At 42.6% G+C, this 19383-nt stretch overlaps 1 protein-coding gene across 7 annotated transcripts in view; it reads right to left on the bottom strand.

Annotated features, from left to right (window-relative positions):
- Positions 1–2474: 2474 nt before the first annotated feature.
- Positions 2475–19383, bottom strand: part of ARFGEF2 (ADP ribosylation factor guanine nucleotide exchange factor 2) — a 113414-nt gene continuing 96505 nt past the window's right edge. For all 7 annotated transcript variants that reach the window (XR_010154276.1, XM_016938087.4, XM_016938086.3 and 4 more), the window contains 5 exons: positions 15660–15790; positions 13695–13863; positions 10497–10635; positions 7001–7118; positions 2475–6144 (listed from right to left, as the gene is read on the bottom strand). Coding sequence is in view for 6 of the 7 variants with exons in the window: in XM_016938087.4 (XP_016793576.1) it covers positions 5968–6144; positions 7001–7118; positions 10497–10635; positions 13695–13863; positions 15660–15790 (734 nt within the window). In the remaining variant the exon portion in view is untranslated. The remainder of the gene's footprint in view (positions 6145–7000; positions 7119–10496; positions 10636–13694; positions 13864–15659; positions 15791–19383) is intronic.

Genomic DNA, 19383 nt, shown 5'->3' with positions numbered 1-19383 from the left:
ACCTCGTGATCCGCCCGCCTCGGCCTCCCAAAGTGCTGGGATTACAGGCGTGAGCCACCGCACCCGGCCTAATTTTTGTATTTTTAGTAGAGACAGGGTTTTGCCACATTGGCCAGGCTGGTCACAAACTCTTGACCTCTAGTGATCTGCCCGCCTCAGCCTCCCAAAGTGCTGGGATTACAGGTGTAAGCTACCACACCTGGCCCATGCCTGATAGTTTTGATTCATCATGGATAATCTGTCATTAAAAGAAATTCAGGGCCAAGTCCAGTGGCTCATGCCTGTAAATTCCAGCACTTTAGGAGGCTGAGGTGGGAAGATCACTTGGGCCTAGGAGTTTGAGACCAGCTGGGGCAACGTAGCAAGACCCTGTCTCTACAATAAAATTTAAAAAAATTAGCTGGGCATAGTGAGGTGTGCCTGTAGTCCCAGCTACTGGGGAGGCTGAGGCAGGAAGATTGCTTGAGCCCAAGAATTTGAGGCTGCAGTAAGCTATGATGGTGCCACTGCCACTGCACTCCAGCCTGGGAGCCACAGCAAGATCCTGAATCAAAAAAGAATTCATCTGAGGGTTCACCAAGTTGCTGATGAGTCTCTAGAAAGTACAAGGAGAATCCTGGGTTTAGCCATTGAGTCTCAGGATGCAGGAATCAAGATCATCACAATACTGGATAAACAAGGGGAACAACTCAACCATAGAAGACATGGGCCACAAAAATACAGACATGAGAGAGGCAGAGAAGACTTTAACAGAACTTAACAAATGCCATGCCCTTCGTGTCTGTCCACATAATAGAACAAAGAACTTTGGATGGCTTGGGCACGAGAAATTGAGGCTGCAGTCAGCTGCAATGAGGCCACTCACCCCAGCCTGGGTGACAAAGCAAGATCACGTCTCTTAAAAAAAAAAATTGGAAACATTGACAAAGACAGCCAAGAAGAAGGAAGCTGTAGAAGTGTTTTTTGTTTGTGGTTTTTGTGGTGGAGGGAGGGACAAGAGATAAGAGGTTAACCTCAGCAAAAACCTAGCTGGGCATGGTGGCACGTGCCTGTAATCCCAGCATTTTGGGAGGCTGAGGTGGAAAGATTGCTTTCTTTCCACCTGGGATGTGGAATCACACATTCTATGCACACCTATGAATCACTAAGACTTCAGAAGTTAAGCTCCCTTTAAGAAAACTCATTCTATTCTTTTTGGAGCAGAGGTTGCAGAACTGTGATCCCTAACAAAAATACTGTGTATAAAAGCTCCAAAACAAAGTATTAGCTTAAAGTGGCAATAACTACAACTTTATAACCAACTAAATCTTTACCATGGCTATGCAACTTTTTGCTTTGTGGCCAGGTTTTTTTGGTTTTTGTTTTTTTGAGACAGGCTGTCACCCAGGCTGAAGTGCAGTGGCACAAACAAAGCTCACTGCAGCCTCGACCTCCTGGGCTCAAGCAATCCTCCCCACCTCAGTCTCCTGGGTAGGTGGGACTACAGGCGTGTGCCACCACGCTTGCTATTATTATTTTGTAGAGATAGGGTCTCACTACATTCCCCAGATTGGTCTCAAACTCCTGGCTTCTAGCAATCCTCCCACCATGCCAGACCCTAGACTTAAAAAGTTAGAATTGGCTGGATGTAGTGGCTTACACCTATAATCCCAATACATTGGGAGGCTGAGGTGGGAGGATCACTTGAGCCCAGGAGCTGAAGACCAATTTGGCCAACATAGTGAGACCCCCATCTCTATTTTTAAAAAAAGTTAGAATTTATTGTGTTACTAAAAGTGATTTGGAAAATTATACCTTTAGTTTAATTATTGGGGAATTACACTGTCAGTCTCTTACCCTTGTGTATAGAACTATGTCCAGAATCAAATTTATGTAGATCCTAAACACTGTTATGAGAATCTGATTAGTATTTGTCACATTGACTTAAAAATTAGCATCTCAGTTGGCGTGGTACTCACACCTGTAATTTCAGCACTTTGGGAGGCCAAGGTGGGAGGATCACTGAGGCCAGGAGTTCAAGACCAGCCTGGGCAACATGGTGAAACCCCAACTCTACAAAAAAATACAAAAATTAGCCAGGCAAGGTGTCTCACTACTGGCCCTATAGTTCCGGCTAATCAGGAAGCTGAGGTGGGAGAATTACTTGAACCAAGAAGGTTAAGGCTGCAGTGAGCTGTGATTGCACCACTGCTCTCAGCCTGGGCTATAGGGCAAGACCCTGTCTCAAAAATAAATAAATAAATTAGCATCTGAATATTTCAAAGCTGTCAATGTGTACTGGCTGAACCAATAGCCACTGCTTGATCCTTACAATTACACTTCGTAACTAGCAACAACAAAGTTAATAGATTCAAGAGGTATATAAAGAACCTCATGACTAGAATTTTCCCCCTTTCATTGGTGAGGGACATAAACTGACCCAAAACTATGGCTTGATATATGTTTTTTAAATTACTACACATTAGAAACAGCTATACTTTTTAAAATTTTATTGATTTACCACCTGATCAAAGCATGGGATATTTTAATAGTATTATACATAATATTTTTACATAGAAAACTTTACATAGCATTTCATATTATATAATTCTGCTTATTCTTTCAAAAATTTATACATCCATTGGGCAAGGAATGGTTTTCATTAAATTACCAATATTAAATGCACTTAATCATTGTGTACAGGTTAAACCAAAGTAACTATTAACTAACTTTTAGGCATTTTAAGGAGGTAAAACATACATTTTACACATAAATATTTGATGCAAATATGCAGATAAAATTTTTTAAAAATTAGAACACTGAGTAAAACACCTTTGATAGATTATATTGTTTTGTTTTGAGAGCAAGGATTTCCAGATATGTTCATTCTTTAAAACACTCAGCTTTGGTTTCTTTGTTTCCCAAACTGCAAAGCTGCTGATAACAAAACTCCAGGATTCCATGTGAGTTCAGCTATGTCTACTTTAACACAAATATTAAAACAGAATTCAGAAAATGCAGTATTAAGGATCCAGCTTCTATTGAAACCAATATCCATTTGCATCATAACAACAAACATTTGAATGAGATGGTCACACTTGTACTTATCAGCAGGTTCCTTTAATAACAAAGACTACTAAATGTATATCCTTAATCACAAAAGAACAACAAAAAAAATACAGGTTTTTTTTTTTCATTTCGTACAAAAGTCACCTGCCAGAGGAAAATGTTGTGTTTCCAGATATTATAATACAATTTTCATAATGTATGTTCTTTGGTTGTACATGAGGAGTACAGGGAAAAGATATATTTGACTCTAAAGATGCGTATCAGAAATAAAAATTACCCATCCACTGTTTGTTGTTAAGATGCCAAAGCTGGTGATTTCCCTAACAGACAATGAAGAGAAACAAAATTGCTCAAAGCAGCAGTATTGTAACAAATAAAAACTTCTCTAGAGACCCAGCACATATAATTAACACTTAAAGCATTCTGAAAAAGAAATAAGGCCTTGGAAAATGTTTCACTCTCCTCCATTACTTGGTTAAATAAATGGTGTCCTGGCCTGATGTTGCGGTTGTACATACCCTTTCACTAGTGTTTGAGTGGCACAAGCCACATTTACCATGAGAAAGAAGAGATTTATTCATAAAAATGAATTTAGGCTGAATGGCTTATTATTGGAGGTAAGGGATTTCAAATCCCTGTTCGTCACTGTCCACTGACAAGAAAAATCACCCTGAATGGTTTTACATCCAATTTTTTAAAAGTCCATTGCTGGTACAATTCAAATGCCTCATTCAGAAAATTAAATCTTTTAAAATACTAAACTAATAAGAAATGTAAGCCTGAATGTTTCAGCAAGTAATAAAATGCACTGACACATCTGCTACCCCGCAAGAGGCAAAATTAAAGAGAGGGCAGAAGACACCAGAAAAATTTTAGTCACATCCGATGAAGAAAATGACATGAGAACCTCAGAAGGAAAGGAAAAATAACCAATCAGGGATATAGCTGCACGCAAGATGGACTTAATGAATGAACACGTGTTCCCCATGTATACCTTTTGTACAAATATCAATGGAGACGACTGACTTGTTGAGGTGATGACGCGCTATGATACCAGGGAGTGTAGGTTTCATGGTGCAGTGTAAAGGTGCAGTGGATTCCAGGGCAAACCAGTCAAATGTGCTAACATTTTCCACTCACAGTAAAGTATTCTCCCATAGTCCTTTCCTGCTAAATTATACAGCTCCTTTTATCTAATGTATGTAAGTCATGTAAAAACCTAAACCTGCTCATTTTTTCTTTGGTAGAGAAATTAAAAAACACTTTTTGGGAAAGAAAAAAGTAGACAAGAATTCTGCTGGCCAAAACCAAACATTTCTCAAGGCTGTTAAAACAAGAAAACAACTTAAGAATATCGGTCTCTTAGTAAGCAAAAGCACCAGAAATCCTTCTCTACAAAGAAAAAACATCTGATTTTACAGATAGGTTCCCAAACTACTAACTTCTAAGGCACCAGAGTTGACATCAATACAACCCAATTTACAGGACTAAAGAGCATAGGTAGAAGTCTGAAAGTTTTAATCATTCTGTGTAACACTTTGTCTAACGCTCAGCGATGCTCTAGGTGAGCAGTGGGTGAGGGCAGAGAATGAGGCGTGTGTGCTCTTTCTCATGGGTGAGCATCCACGTATACTGCTCACAGGCTTCGGGATGTACTTGTGTACTGCCCGCTTTTACACAAGCTGCAGCAGAACTCAGTTCTACTGCAGGTGAGAGTATTGCACCATCATTAACATAATAAGGACCTCAGAATCCAACCTTGCCAAAGAATGCAACTCCTAGGCTCAGATTAATGGAAGTGCTGGGCACATGCCACCTCCTGCCATTGTCACAGTTCAGCTGTGCTGGCCCCGACACAGCTCCAGTTCCACCCATGACATCTGGCTGAGGAGGCTTATGGGAGTGGCTTCTCATGCACAGTTACTGTCCCTCTCTGGAGGGTCCTTTAATGGGGACTGTGCAAAGCAGTGACACTAACTGCCAGTACACTCACTTTTCTGAGGTGAAAATAAAAAGGTTTATTCAAGGATAAATGAGCTCTGGTTAAATTACTACTTCATTTTCATTACTACTTCATATATTAGATTTCAGAGTGTGTGAGATGGACAGTGTATTCTGGAAATTTTAATTTAACACCCATCCACAAATACTTATTTCAAGGAAGGCTAATCATCTTCATTAAATTGTTCACTTTTTCATGTAGACTTTTTCTCTCCATGTTACTAAAACAGGGAGATCCACGAGGCACATTTTTTTAACCTCGCAAAACTCTTAATTCTAACTTAATTACTAAACTCTGCCTTCAACCAAATTTTCAATATCTTTTTGTAAAATACTTTAAAAATCACTCAGACATTAACAAAACACAAAAACAACTCTTCTCTAATCCTGACCTGTCCCTAAACTAATCTAATTACGGCTGACTCGTAACTGACAAAAACATTCAAATTTCTCTAACACACTCAAACAACAGAAAACCCAGCATATTTTAGGTGGCAGTTAGCCGTTACAAGAAGTTTTATTAACATATTCTCTAATAATCACAAACCTATACAGCTATGTTCAGTATTTTCAAGGAGAGTGACTTCTTACAAAACGTTTATAGCCAATCATGGGATTTTGCTAGAAAACGATGGCATATGCAATGACAGATTTGACAGTTTAATCAGAAAAATGGAATGATAGAAATGAAGCAGACTCCCCACCTACTGTGCTAACTGGGTATGCAACAGTTTAATGAAATACCATAAGCCTTAGTCGGAGACTGTGATGGCACAGCATAGAGGCCATCCGTTTCCAGGCCATTCTGAGATCCAAGATGCCAACTCCTTGTTTCTATGACCCTTCACGAGATGTGCCAGTCAGAAATGGCATGCTGAACATTCTGCAGAGCTGCAGCACTGGCCTGGGCAGCCAGGGCTACCACACTGGTGACAGTGCTGCTGGTACCTGTGATGGCTCTTCTGGTATCCATATCTTATACACAACACCTATCCGTAGGAAGAACTTCCGCAGAACTGCTCGGAGCTCAGGGATCAGGTCAAACTGCATAATTTCACACAAGTAGGGGTAGTACATTGAAGCATGTGCTTTGAACTTGAGGTGGGAGAGAAACAGATAAAATTAGACAATTTTTTTTTTTTTGGGCACCAGTTTTTCAGAAGTGTTAATCTCACCCTGGAACTTATTACAATATTGGTGCTTTTCTTGCTATTAGAAAGTTGGGGCCGAGCGCAGTGATTCACGCCTATAATCCCAGCACTTGGGGAGGCCGAGGCAGGTGGATCGCTTGAGCTCAGGAGTTCGAGACCAGCCTGGGCAACACGGTGAAACCCTGTCTCTACCAAAAATACAAAAACTTAGCTGGGCATAGTGGCGCGTGTCTGTGGTCCCAGCTACTCAGGAGGCTGAGGTGGGAGGATCGCTTGAGCCTGGGAGGCAGAAATTGCAGTGAGCTAGATTACGTCACTGCATTCCAGCCTGTGTGACAGACCAAGACTCTGTCTCAAAAAAAAAAAAAAGAAGTTGAAGAAACCTTGCAAATTAAAGCTTCTTTCAGTTATATTTAACTTTAATTAAATTTGGATAGTCTTGCTGCCAAAAGTCAACAGCTCTTTTATTTTGTAAAGCAGGTTCCTAGGTCAAAACTGGTGCTTCACAATCTTAACCCTCTCTTCCTGCACTGAAACTCACCATACCATTCCTAACAGCAACACATGAGGTCTACACTTCAGCCGTTCTCAACTACTGTTCTTCCAGGGAAAAAGCCCTAATATCCTGTGGCACCCATTGTCCATAATGAATTAACTTCTCTCCAATGCATCTAGAATGGTGCTAGTCACGTAACCATCCTTGGGAGAACTGAGAAAATAGTTACTGCAAACTCTTGAGTAAAAAGCCAACCCAAACTTTATGTCCTAGTGAAAATTGGTCAGAGTTTACTTGTTCATACCTTTTCATCATTTATTTTGAGGGTTTTAGTTAGAAGTAACAACAAGAGACTTGTCCAGGCCTCCCGATGGCTCTCAGAATTCACAGTGATGAAATAGGCAAGAGCTTCACTGCAAACACTAGAAGAATTAGAGAGGGGGAGGCATATCAAACAATTAACATCTCACATTCAGGGGAGAACTATTCATTCTTGTGCTATTTTTAAAATTATTTTAACATGTTTTTTTTAATTACTTTTTTTTTTTGAGACAGGGTCTTGCTCTGCGGCCCAGGCTGGAGTGCAGTGGTGTGATCAAGGTTCACTGTAGCCTTGACCTCCTCGGGCTCAAGCTGATCCTCCCACCTCCGCCTCTGAAGCAGCTAACACTACATGCTTGCGCCACCATGCCTGGCTAATTTTTTTGATTTTTAGTAGAGATGGGGTTTCACCATGTTGCCCAGGCTGGTCTTGAACTCCTGGGCTCAGCAATCTGTCTGCCTTGGCTTCCCAAAGTGCTGGGATTATAGATGTGAGCCTGAGCCTCTGAGTCCAGCCACTGCAATAACTATTGAGCACCCACTCTGGCTGTGCTATCTTGGGCAAATCACTGAGCCTTAGTTTCTTCAGCTATAAAATGGAGATAAAAAATTGCCTGGCCGGGTGCAGTGACTCATGCCTATAATCCCAGCACTCTGGGAGGCCAACGCAAGCAGATCACTTGAAGCCAGGAGTTCGAGACAGCCCGGCCAATGTAGCAAACCCCCATTTCTACTAAAAATAGAAAAATTAGCTGGGTGTGGTGGTGCATATCTGTAATTCCAGCTACTCAGGTGGCTGAGGCACGAGAATCACTTGAACTCAGGAGGTGGAGGTTGCAGTAAACTGAGATCGCACCACTGCACTCCAGCCTGGGCGACAGAGTGAGACTATCTCAAAAAAAAAAAAAAAAAAAAAAGTCCAAACTCAAGGGGTTGTTGTGAGGATTAAATGAAGTAAATATGTTAAGTCATAACTTGGCTCAGTCCTGGCACATGGCTAGGGCTGAACTCAATCAATGTCTGTAGCACAAGAGCTTATTACTCATAATTATATAACTGCCTTTCTCTCCTCACAATCACATTTAATTGCTTTTTTAAAAAACATGCCAAAAACTTGACATTTACATATCTCTTTTTTTTATTTTGAGACGGAGTCTTGCTCTTGTTGCCCAGGCTGGAGTGCAACAGCACAATCTTGGCTCACTGCAACCTCTGCCTCCTGGGTTCAAGTGATTCTCCTGCCTCAGCCTCCTGAGTAGCTGGGATTACAGGCGCCTGCCACCATGCCTGGCTAATTTTTGTATTTTTAGTAGAGACAGGGCCATGTTGGCCAGGCTGGTCTCAAACTCCTGACCTTGTGATCCACCTGGCTCGGCCTCCCAAAGTGCTGGGATTACAGGTGTGACCCACCGCGCCCGGCCCTACATATCTCCTTTAGAGAAACTTTATGAGACTGTAGGTATTTGTCTTTTGGGCTTAAGCTGAAATGAGCCATTGGTGCCTCCTTTAATTAATTAATTCTTTTTTCACTTTATGACTTGTTATTCTCATTGTAAGGTAACTGATATATGTAAAAAATTATGAAAAAAAATTATAAAGAAAAATAGTTACATCATTCTAAGGGATACATGACAATATTTTGGCATATTTCCTTCCAGTTTTTTTTTTTTTTTTTGCTAAGATTTCAAAAGAAAAATTGCTCGCCTGTAGTCCCAGCTACTCAGGAGGCTGAGGCAGGAAGAGCTCGTAAGCCCAGGAGTTCGAGACCAGCCTAGGCAACATAGCAAGACCCTGACTCTAAAAAAACAAATAAAATGCCCCAATTGCTGAAAATTGCAAGTAAAAACACTTTTGCAGCTTTTTTGGGGGTAAAAATTATTGTATTATGAAAAAGTTCCCACATTAAGTAAAATTATTTCTTAAAAACTTCACTTTTAGGCCGGGCGCAGTAGCTCACGCCCATCCCTGCACTTTGGGAGGCCGAGGTGGGGGGATCACGAGGTCAGGAGTTCAAGACCATCCTGGCCAATATCGTGAAACTTTGTCTCTACTAAAAATACAAAAATTAGCCAGGTGTGTGATGGCACATGCCTGTAGTCCCAGCTACTCGGGAGGCTGATGCAGAAGAATCACTTGAACCCGGGAGGCAGAGGTGGCAGTGAGCCAAGATCACGCCACCGCACTCCAGCCTGAGTGACAGAGCAAGACTCTGTCTCAAAAAAAAAAAAAAAAAAAAATTTCACTTTTAGGCTGGGCACCACGGTGGCTCATGCCTGTAATCCCAGCACTTTGGGAGGCTGAGGTCGGCAGATCACCTGAGGTCAGGAGTTTGAGACTAGCCTGACCAACATGGTGAAACCCCATCTCCACTAAAAATACAAAAAACCAGCCAGGTATGGTGGCACGCGCCTGTAATCCTGGCTACTCAGGAGGCCGAGGCAGGAGAATTGGTTGAACCCAGGAAGTGGACGTTGCAGTGAGCTGAGATTGCACCACTGCACTCCAGCCTGGGCGACAGAGCAAGACTCCATCTCAAAAAAAAAAAAAAAAAATTCACTTTTAATGACTATGTTTCATAATATCATAATTTAGGACATATTACAGCTTAGTTATTCATTCCACAGTTGAGCTGCTTAAAATTTTTTCTCCTGATAAGTCTGCAGTGAATATTCCATGTGGTATTCCTGGTTCCTATTTCTAAAATATTTTCTGAAGTAGATTCCATAACAGTGGAATTACTGAGTCACAGAGAATGAACACTTTAGGGCTCCTGGTATATAGTCTCACCTACTTTCCAGAAAGATCATGCCATTATACACTCCAACTAGCTATGCAGGAGAGTGCATTCTTACCACACATTTGCCAGCACTGTGTGTTACTGTTTTTAAACCTTAGAGGAAGAAAAGAAAGCTCAGGCATCAGAATCTTGCTGATGCCCAGGAAGCTGAGTGACAAAGACCTACTTTTCTGGCTGGGGCTTCCTCATCAGTATTCCACTCTCTCCCCATTGGTGGATTTCTAGATAATTTTGTAGGCACATCCTGGTTATATGATTTCAATTACATTCTTCTTGGAAAGAAGGAATGATGGGATGTTATTGCTGACAACAATTCTAAAGAGGACCTGGTCCCAAGAGGGATAGTAACCTGCCTAAGGCCACAGGGCTCCAGCCACAGTCAGGACTTCCATCCAGCCTGCTGACCGCTCGGAGCACTTTTCACTGTCCATGTTTCTATGCATAGCTCACAGCACCCTTCAACTCCTGGGCTCAAGCAAGGGCTTAACAGTGAAACAGATGAGGCTCTGCCCTCTTCAGGGCATTAAGAAAAGTGAAATGGGAGAGTCACCAAATAGAAAGAAAAAAAAATTTGTCAGAGTGTCAGCATGTATTTTTCTCTTACTCTTTTCAATCCACAGTATTGCTGTGATGCATTTTGTATATAGCAGATAGAAATCTAATCAGAAACTAATTTTCTTACGTTAAAAGTCTCTGCTGTATTTCTTCCCAGGAATCCCTGCGGTTCTCATCAACATACATTCGAAACAGGATCCTCAAACAACAGGCCAGGCTGCTGGTTTCTTGTTTTAGAAGATTGGGTTTAGACTTGCCCTTAAAACCTAGAGATCAGACAGTCATATAATTAGTGCACATTTCTAAGATAATGCTGATAACTGTGTATGAACTAGAAATCTAGTTATTTTATGAAATATGAAACATCTGTTTTTTTCTTGAGACAGTCTCGCTCTGTCACCTAAGCTGGAGTGCAGTGGCATGATCATAGCTCACTGCAGCCTCCAATTTCTGGGCTCAATGATCCTCCTGCCTCAGCCTCCTGAGTAGCCAGGACCATAGATGTGTGCCACCATGCCTGGCTAATTTTTTTTTGTTTTTGAGACAGTTTCACTCTTGTTGCCCAGGCTGGAGTGCAATGGCATCATCTCGGCTCACTGCAACCTCCGCCTCCCAGGTTCAAGCGATTCTCCTGCCTCAGCCTCCCTAGTAGCTGGGATTACAGGTGCCCACCACCATGCCAGGCTAATTTTTGTATTTCTAGTAGAGACAGGGTTTCTCCATGTTGGTCAGGCTGGTCTCGAACTCCTGACCTCAGGTGATCTGCCTGCCTCGGCCTCCCAAAGTTCTGGGATTACGGGAGCCACCGCACCCAGCTAATTTTTTAGTGTTTGTACAGAGAGGGTTTTACTATGTGGCCCTGGCCGGTTTCAAATTCCTGGGCTCAAGCAATCCTCCTGTCTTAGCTTTCCAAAGGAATGGGATTACAGACATGAGCCACTGAGCCTGGCCTGAAACATTTTATATATATTCTTAATACAGATCGTTTGTGATACCAGATGAAGGCAGTTACGACTCCCCAGAAGTCATCCTCTGTATAAGATAACTTCATTTTTCAATGCCCTGTACTGTTCTTCATTTATTTATTGGTATTTTATTTTGAGACAGTCTTGCTCTGTCACCCAGGCTGGAGTGCAGTGACACAATCTTGACTAACTGCAACCTCGACCTCCCAGGCTCAAGTTACCCTCCTGCCTCAGCCTCCTGCGTAGCTGGGACTACAAGCGCACGCCACCACGCCTCACTAATTTTTGTATTTTTTGTAGAGATGGGGTTTTACCATGTTGCCAGGCTGGTCTCGAACCCCTGACTTTAAGTGATCCACCCGCCTCAGCCTCCCAAAGTGCTGGGATTATAGGTGTGAACCACCTTGCCTGGCCTGCTCTCCATTTAGACTTTGCTTATTGGCTGGCGAAACCATTAGTTTTGTCTTTTCAAATGTAACAGCTCTTAAGAATTCTAGGCTGGGCGCAGCGGCTCACGCCTGTAATCCCAGCACTTTGGGAGGCCAAGGCAGGTGGATCACGAGGTCAAGAGAGCGAGACCACTGGCGTCGTGGTGCGTGCCTGTAGTTCCAGCTACTTGGGAGGCCGAGGCAGGAGAATCGCTTGAACCCAGGAGGCTAGAGGTTGCAGTGAGCCAAGATCACGCCACTGCACTCCAGCCTAGCGACAGAGTGAGACTCCATCTCCAAAAAATAAAAAAATAAATAATAAAAAAAAGAACACATTCTTAAAAACAAACTAGTACCAATCAGCTTAAGAGATATGCAAACCACTCTCACAAACAAAACCTTATTACAGGCAAAGACATAAAAGAGCTGGATATTTTAAGGCTGTAGAGAAAAATGACATTCTTTAATTGTGGGTTAAAATAAATATTTGGGGACAAAAAGTAATGATAACAAGGCCAGGTGCAGTGGCTCATGCCTGTAATCCTAGAACTTTGGGAGGCTGAGTGGATTACTTGAGGTCAGGAGTTCAAGACCAGCTAGGCCAACATGGTGAAACCCTGTTTCTACTAAAAATATAAAAATTAGTCAGGCATGGTGGCATGTGCCTGTAAACCCAACTACTTGGAAGGCTGAGGCATGAGAATTGCTTGAACCCGGGAGGTAGAGACTGCAGTGAGCCGAGACTGCGCCACTGCACTCCAGCCTGGGCAACAGAGTAAGACTCTGCCTCAAAAAAAAAAAAAAAAAAAAAAAGTAATGGTAACAATTAACAATACAAAAATTATATAAAGTATCACCTGTATGCAAAGTTCAAAATAATGAGAATCCCACCACCATCTTGGAAAAAAAATGTATTTACCTCCAGGGTTTTTGTATTTATTTTTGGAGGTAGGAAAGTAAATATAAGGCTTGGAAAATTGATGAATGGTTTCTGTTTTTCCTAGACTACCACACTTTTTATGTCATATTTAACTTTTAATTTAATGTAAAATTTCTTTTTTTTTTTTCTTGAGACAAGGTCTCGCCCTGTCACCCAGGCTGCAGTGCAGTACGCAATCTTGGCTCACTGCAACCTCCACCTCCTAGGCTCAAGTGATTCTCCCACCTCAGCCTCCTGAGTATGGTGTGTGCTACAATGCCCAGCTAATTTTCATATACTTTTTTTTGGGTGGAGATGGGGTTTTGCTATGTTGCCCAGGCTGGTCTTGAACTCCTGGGCTCAAGCAATCCGCCTGCCTTAGCCTCCCAGAGTGCTGGGATTACAGGCGTGAGCCACCACACCCAGCCCATAAAATGTCTTGACTTGCTAGATCAATTCAATTCTCCAACTTTCAATTTGTCTTCTTTTTTTTTTTTTTTTTTTTTTTTTTTTCAGATGGAGTCTTGCTCTGTCACTCAGGCTGGAGTGCAGTGGCGCGATCTCGGCTCACTGCTACCTCCGCCTCCCGGGTACAAGCGATTCTCCTGCCTCGGCCTCCCAAGTAGCTGGGATTATGGGTTTGCACCACCACACCTGGCTAATTTTTATATTTTTAGTAGAGATGGGGTTTCGCCATGTTGGCCAGGCTGGTCTCGAACTCCTGGCCTCAAGTGATCTTGGCTGAGGCCTGCCTCAGCCTCCCAAAGTGTTGGGATTACAGGCATGGACCACCGCATCCGGCCTCAATTTGTCTTTTTATCAAATACGTACTGAGAATCTACCATGTACTGGGATGAAACCTATCCAACATTTCCCTTCTCTCCCCCTCAAGCATGAAAATATCTGTTAAGTTATTCTAGCTATGTTTAAAATTTTGGGCATTTTCCAAGCACTTTAATGTTTTAGGAAGGTGACCAGTGTGGCCATCTATCTTATCTGCTGTGTGGCCTTACCTGCTCGCCACAGGACAGTCCGCTGCTCGTAATTGGAGTTGAAGGCCTTTGAGAATGAATGGGATTCCTGCAAACAGTCCAACAGCTTGAAGAGGTGCTGGGAAGACATGTACTTATACATGCCCTGATCCTCCGTCTCTATGTGGATATCTGCATCCAGCGTGTCTTGCTAGAGGACAGGACAGAGGATAGAAGAGCTAATGAAGAAGATGGAATGCTCTGGGCATTGTGATTGCAGACAATGGCAGTCATGACTCTCCCAAAGTCATCCCTGTCTATAAGACACACTTATTCCCCAATACCCTGAAACATTTCCATTTAGACTCTGCTCACTGGCTGGTGAAGGAACACACTGAGCTGTTCCATGATGGCAGGCTTGGCTGGCCAAAGTTTCAGTTTCATCAGTGCTGCCTCCACTGCATAAGCAGGAGTGTGTGTGTCTCCAATTATTTCATTACAGGAATGAATTATTATTATTATTATTTTTTTGAGACAAGAGTTTGTCGCCCAGGCTGGAGTGCAGTGGCGCAATCTTGGCTCACTGCAACCTCCGCCTCCCGGGTTCAAGTGATTCTCCTGCCTCAGCCTCCTGACTAGCTGGGATTACAGGTGCTCGCCACCATGCCCAGCTAATTTTTGTATTTTTAGTAAAGACGGGGTTTCACCATGTTGGTCAGAATGATCTCAGACTCGACCTCGTGATCCGCCTGCCTCGGCCTCCCAAAGTGCTGGGATTACAGGCGTGAGCCACTGCACCTAGCCCAGGAATGCATTCTTGAAACATGTATGAAACCCTAGGAAACTTTATTGAACAAGCTGCCTAAAATTTTAAAATCAAAAGGACAGCCTCTGGCTCACAGCTGTGTTTTTTCCAGCAGTAATAAAATTTACATTACTTTTGCTAGTATTTAAAACATGACTTCCTCTATGAAAAAAAATCTTGATTTTGGCTACTCTCGAAACACGAGAAACTGTCACAACTTAACCCACTTGGATGGTAATCGGGCGCTAAAGCTGAGAGGTGGCAGCCGCTTTGACTGGGCTAGAGATTTCTGGTTTACCACAATCCTTACCCAGCCTGCCTCACTCACTCACTCTCACAGGATCTGCTAGCCCCTGAAGCACTGACATTTGTAACCCATGGTGTAGGATAACTGTCCAACTTTTGGACACTCAATTCTCTATGTTTTCAAGAATCTGATATGTAGGCCGGGCATGGTGGTGCACGCCTGCAATCCCAACACTTTGGGAGGCTGAGGTGGGCAGATCGCTTGAGTCCAAGAGTTTGAGACCAGGCTGGGCAACATGGCAAAACCCCATCTCTACAAAAAATGTAAAAAATTAACTGGGCATGGCGGCATGTGCCTGTAGTCCCAGCTACTTAAGAGGCTGAGATGGGGGAATCACCTGAGCCTGGGAGGTTGAAACCCCAGTTACCTGTGATTCTGTGATTGCACCACTGCACTCCAGCCTGGGTGACAGAGTGAGACTTTGTCTCACCAAAAAAAAGAAAAAAAGGAAAAGAATCCCATATGTAGAAAGTTGCATATACAAAACAAAAAAAGCGAAATTCTTGAAGGAAAAACTGGGATCTTTATATATATCTTTTCCTCCTCACTTATTTGTGATTAAACTGTATATCAATTGTGGGGAATAGTTCCTGTGATAACTAACACTAGTGGGGTGGCATCTGAGCAGTGGTATGCTCATAAACTCACTCTCTGGGGTATATACATAAAAAAAAAATGAAGCCCTGATGTTTAGTGTTTGCTGTTTTTCTCTGATGTAAATAACTCCCATCAAGGCCAATTTTAAGCATCAACATGCCATCACTGAATGTGAGGTTGGAAAGAGATGAGCATGACAGGCTCTGGAAAGCCAGTACGAGCTGGCTTCCGCACACCACTACATCAAAGCAACCTCCCTATGGACAGGGATGCTCTTCCCGAGGCCTCCTGTTCTTACCTGGGCGGCAACCATGTGCTCTGCATCCTCCTTTTTGCTCGTCGCAGGGTAGAACACAATGTTGTCAATGGTCTGTATCAATTCCAACTGGACCACACACTTGATGAGGAGGCTGGCAAACAGTTTCTGATCTATGTTAGATGATAAAGATTAACCCTAATAATGATTCAGCCAATACTGAAGAAATATCCACTGAGCTCCTACTATGTGCAAGGCATGATTTATTTTTTTAAGAGATGGGGTCTCACTATGTTGTCCAGGCTGGTCCTGAACTCCTGGTTTCAAGTGATGCTCCCACTTCAGCCTCCCAAAGTGCTGGGATTACAGCATGAGCCACCACACCCAGTCAAGGCACAATTCTTGATGTTGTGGTACAGCAATGAATAAACCGGACAAAAAAAAATCTCTGCTCCCATGGTGTTGACAGACAATAAATGAAATATTTTAAGAATATTATATATTAAATATTGATGATAGGTAGAGACAGGGATAGAAAGTGTCAGGGTAGGATTGCACGTTTAAGCAAACTAGTCGGGAAAAGTCTCTATAAAAATGTGACATTTGAGCAAAGACCTGAAGAAAGTGAGGGAATCAGCTATGCAGGTTCTGTGTCCTCCAGCAAGTTTCTCTGCCACCCAGTGGGCTACTCCTAAAGACCACCACTGGACTGTGCCCTAACCAGAGGACGTTTCAGGTTCCTGCAGTAGCCAGACCCTCTGAAGAGGCCAGAAGCTTGTGGTTTTTGTTGTTGTTGTTGTTGTTGTTGTTGTTGTTGTTGTTTAAATAGAGATGGGATTTCCTCATGTTGCCCAGGCTGGTCTTGAACTCCTGTGCCACAATATCAAGCGATCTGCCTGCCTCGGCCTCCCAAAGTGCTAGGATTACAGGTGTGAGCCATTGCTTGCCTGGCCAAGAAGCTCAGTTTTGCTGCTTTCTGCATTTTCTACTTCTGTATCCCTTAAGAGTGGTCTTTTATTCCTTTTAGTGGTTAACAACCTTTGACTAGTTAACATTTTTTTTTTTTTTTGAGACGGAGTCTCGCTTTGTCACCCTGGCTGGAGTGCAGTGGCATGATCTCAGCTCACTGCAACCTCTGCCTCCCGGGTTCAAGTGATTCTCCCGCCTCAGCCTCCCAAGTAGCTGGTAGCTGGGATTACAGGTGTGCACCACTGTGTCAGCTAGTTTTTTGTAATTTTAGGAGAGATGGGGTTTCGCCATCTTAGCCAGGCTGGTCTCAAACTCCTGACCTCAGGTGATCTGCCCGCCTCAGCCTCCCAAAGTGCTGGGATTACAGGCATGAGCCACTGTGCCTGGCCAACAATCCTTTTTTTTTTTTTTTGAGACAGAGTCTCGCTGTGTCACCCAGGCTGAAGTGCAGTGGCGTGATCTTTGCTTACTGCAACCTCCGCCTTCAGGTTCAAGCAATTCTCCTGCCTCCTCCCAAGTAGCTGGGACTACAGGCACCCGGCACCATGCCCGGCTAATTTTTTTTGTAGTTTTAATAGAGATGGGGTTTCACTATGTTGGCCAGGCTGGTCTTGAACTCCTAACCTCATGATCTGCCCGCCTCAGCCTCCCAAAGTGTTAGGATTATAGGCATGAGCCACCGCGCCCGGCCCCAACAATTCTTAATATTGAATTTTCCCTGTTCAAATTAGCGGTGTGGTTTCTGCTTACTGAGTAGACTAACTATATCCTCTTTGTGTTCTCAATCCCTGAGGGCCCAAGGGTGGCCCATGTCAAATACATCATAAGTGTTCACTGGTTTGTCTACAGAAACAGTAGAGATTCCTTTCCCAACTTATTTTATAAAATCAGAATGTTGAAAACATTAAATATTTCAGTGATAGAAAACAAGGAGGTTGAGTTGTCTTTAAGTTTTTGAAAGTGGCTGTGAAATTATTTTTTCATTTTTTTCATTAAAAAAAATTTTTTTTTTTTCTTCTTAGAGATGGGGTCTCACCATGTTGCCCAGGCTGGTCTCAAATTCCTGGGCTCAAGCTATCCATTGGTCCTGGTCTCCCAAAGTGCTGGGATTACAGGTGTGAGCCACTGCACCTCGCCAGTTATGAAATTATAAAAACACGTAACAATTCTCCATGTAGACTGTTTAAAAATTTTTTTTTAAATATAGTGGAGTTCCAGAAGATGTACATTCAACTTATGCCAAGTCAATTAAAACATTTTGGGCCAAAAATAAAAAGAAGGAAACGATAATAACAGTGCAAAGATTTTTGTCTGCCTGAGCTTATGGCTGAGCTGGGAGACTGGGAGCAGCAAAGGCACTGTTCCCTGGGGGAATGGGAGGTGGATTGAGTCCTAGGTACTTCTCAGAGTGTAGACTCTCACTGCACTGACAGTGCTTCTCCTATTGAAAGAAATGTATACTTGGCCTCCACACGGAAACTAACTACTTTATCTGGAGCTCGTGAAGAAAAAGAGCCCGGGCATGGTGGCTCACGCATGTAATCCCAACACTTTGGGAGGCCAAGGCAGGAGGATGGCTTGAGTCCAAGAATTCAAGACCAGCCTGGGCAACAAAGTGAGACCCCATCTCTACAAAAAATAAAATAATTAGCTGAATGTGGTGGCACATGCCTATAGTCCCAGCTACTCAGGAGACTGAGGCAGGAGGATTGCTTGAGCCCAGGAGTTCAAGGCTGCAATGAGCTATGATTGCACTAGTGTACTCCAGCTTGGGAGACAGAGTATGACCCTGTCTCTAAAAAAAGAGAAAATGAAAAAGGTATCATTCTATCACTGGGCATTGGAGAGAAGCTGGCTGCAGCAGTTAGTGAAAGACAGCATGCCAGTCCCAACACGGTACCTCTTTAATGAATTTCAAGGGTGACTACTTTTATTCCTTCTAAAGAAAAAGGTGACCGCACACTGTTTTGGTCAAATGTGCTGCTTCAGAAGTTAACTTCAATGTTAACAGCTATGGCCTAGCATGTTGAGGACAGGGTGGGACTGCTATAAAGGCAAACAATGGGGCACACAACTTTCAAAGGACCAGAACAACCTTCACAAGTTCCCATTCCTCAGGCTGCCAAAAATGTGTCTGAATCCCCACTCTACTACATGTTGTCAAGTTCTATGATCTGTCTAAGCCCCAGTTCCCTCAAACGTAAGACAGTACCTCTTCAAAGGCTAGTATGAGGATTACATGAAACAATACACATGGAACACACAGTACAGTGCCTGGTACATGACAGCTGTTAAACTTATTTTTTTAAATGACAGTAAAACACATCATAAGCAACATTAAGAGACAATTTGGCAAAAATAATTTGAAACTCATATCAGAAAAAGGATTTCTAGTACATAAGAGCTCCTCCAAACCAATAAAAAAGGGGCCAACAATCAACAGAAAATGAGCAAAGATTACAGAGTTCATAGAGAAGAAAACAGAAGTGGTGCTTTAACATAAGAAAAACTATTCAATTTGACTCATAATTTGAAAATTCCAAGTTAAATTAGTCCAAAGTTGTATTTCATCTAAAAAGATCACGTAAACAGCTACAAATGTAATAGATAGCAATGTGGAAATATTTAAAAATGGCAAATTCACTTATCCACTGACTCCAGTACATTTTTAGGAATTTATTACATAAATTCACAAATGACATATGTATTGGGTTATTCAATGCAGTACTGCTCCTAACAGCAAAAGATTATAAGTAATATAAATGTCTGTTAAGAGCAACTCAATTAAGCAATAAAT

The sequence above is a fragment of the Pan troglodytes genome, chromosome 21 (genome assembly GCF_028858775.2).
Source record: "Pan troglodytes isolate AG18354 chromosome 21, NHGRI_mPanTro3-v2.0_pri, whole genome shotgun sequence".
NCBI lineage: Eukaryota > Metazoa > Chordata > Mammalia > Primates > Hominidae > Pan > Pan troglodytes.
Note: the sequence above shows the minus strand (reverse complement) of the source record. Positions and strands in the feature narration are given on the sequence as shown.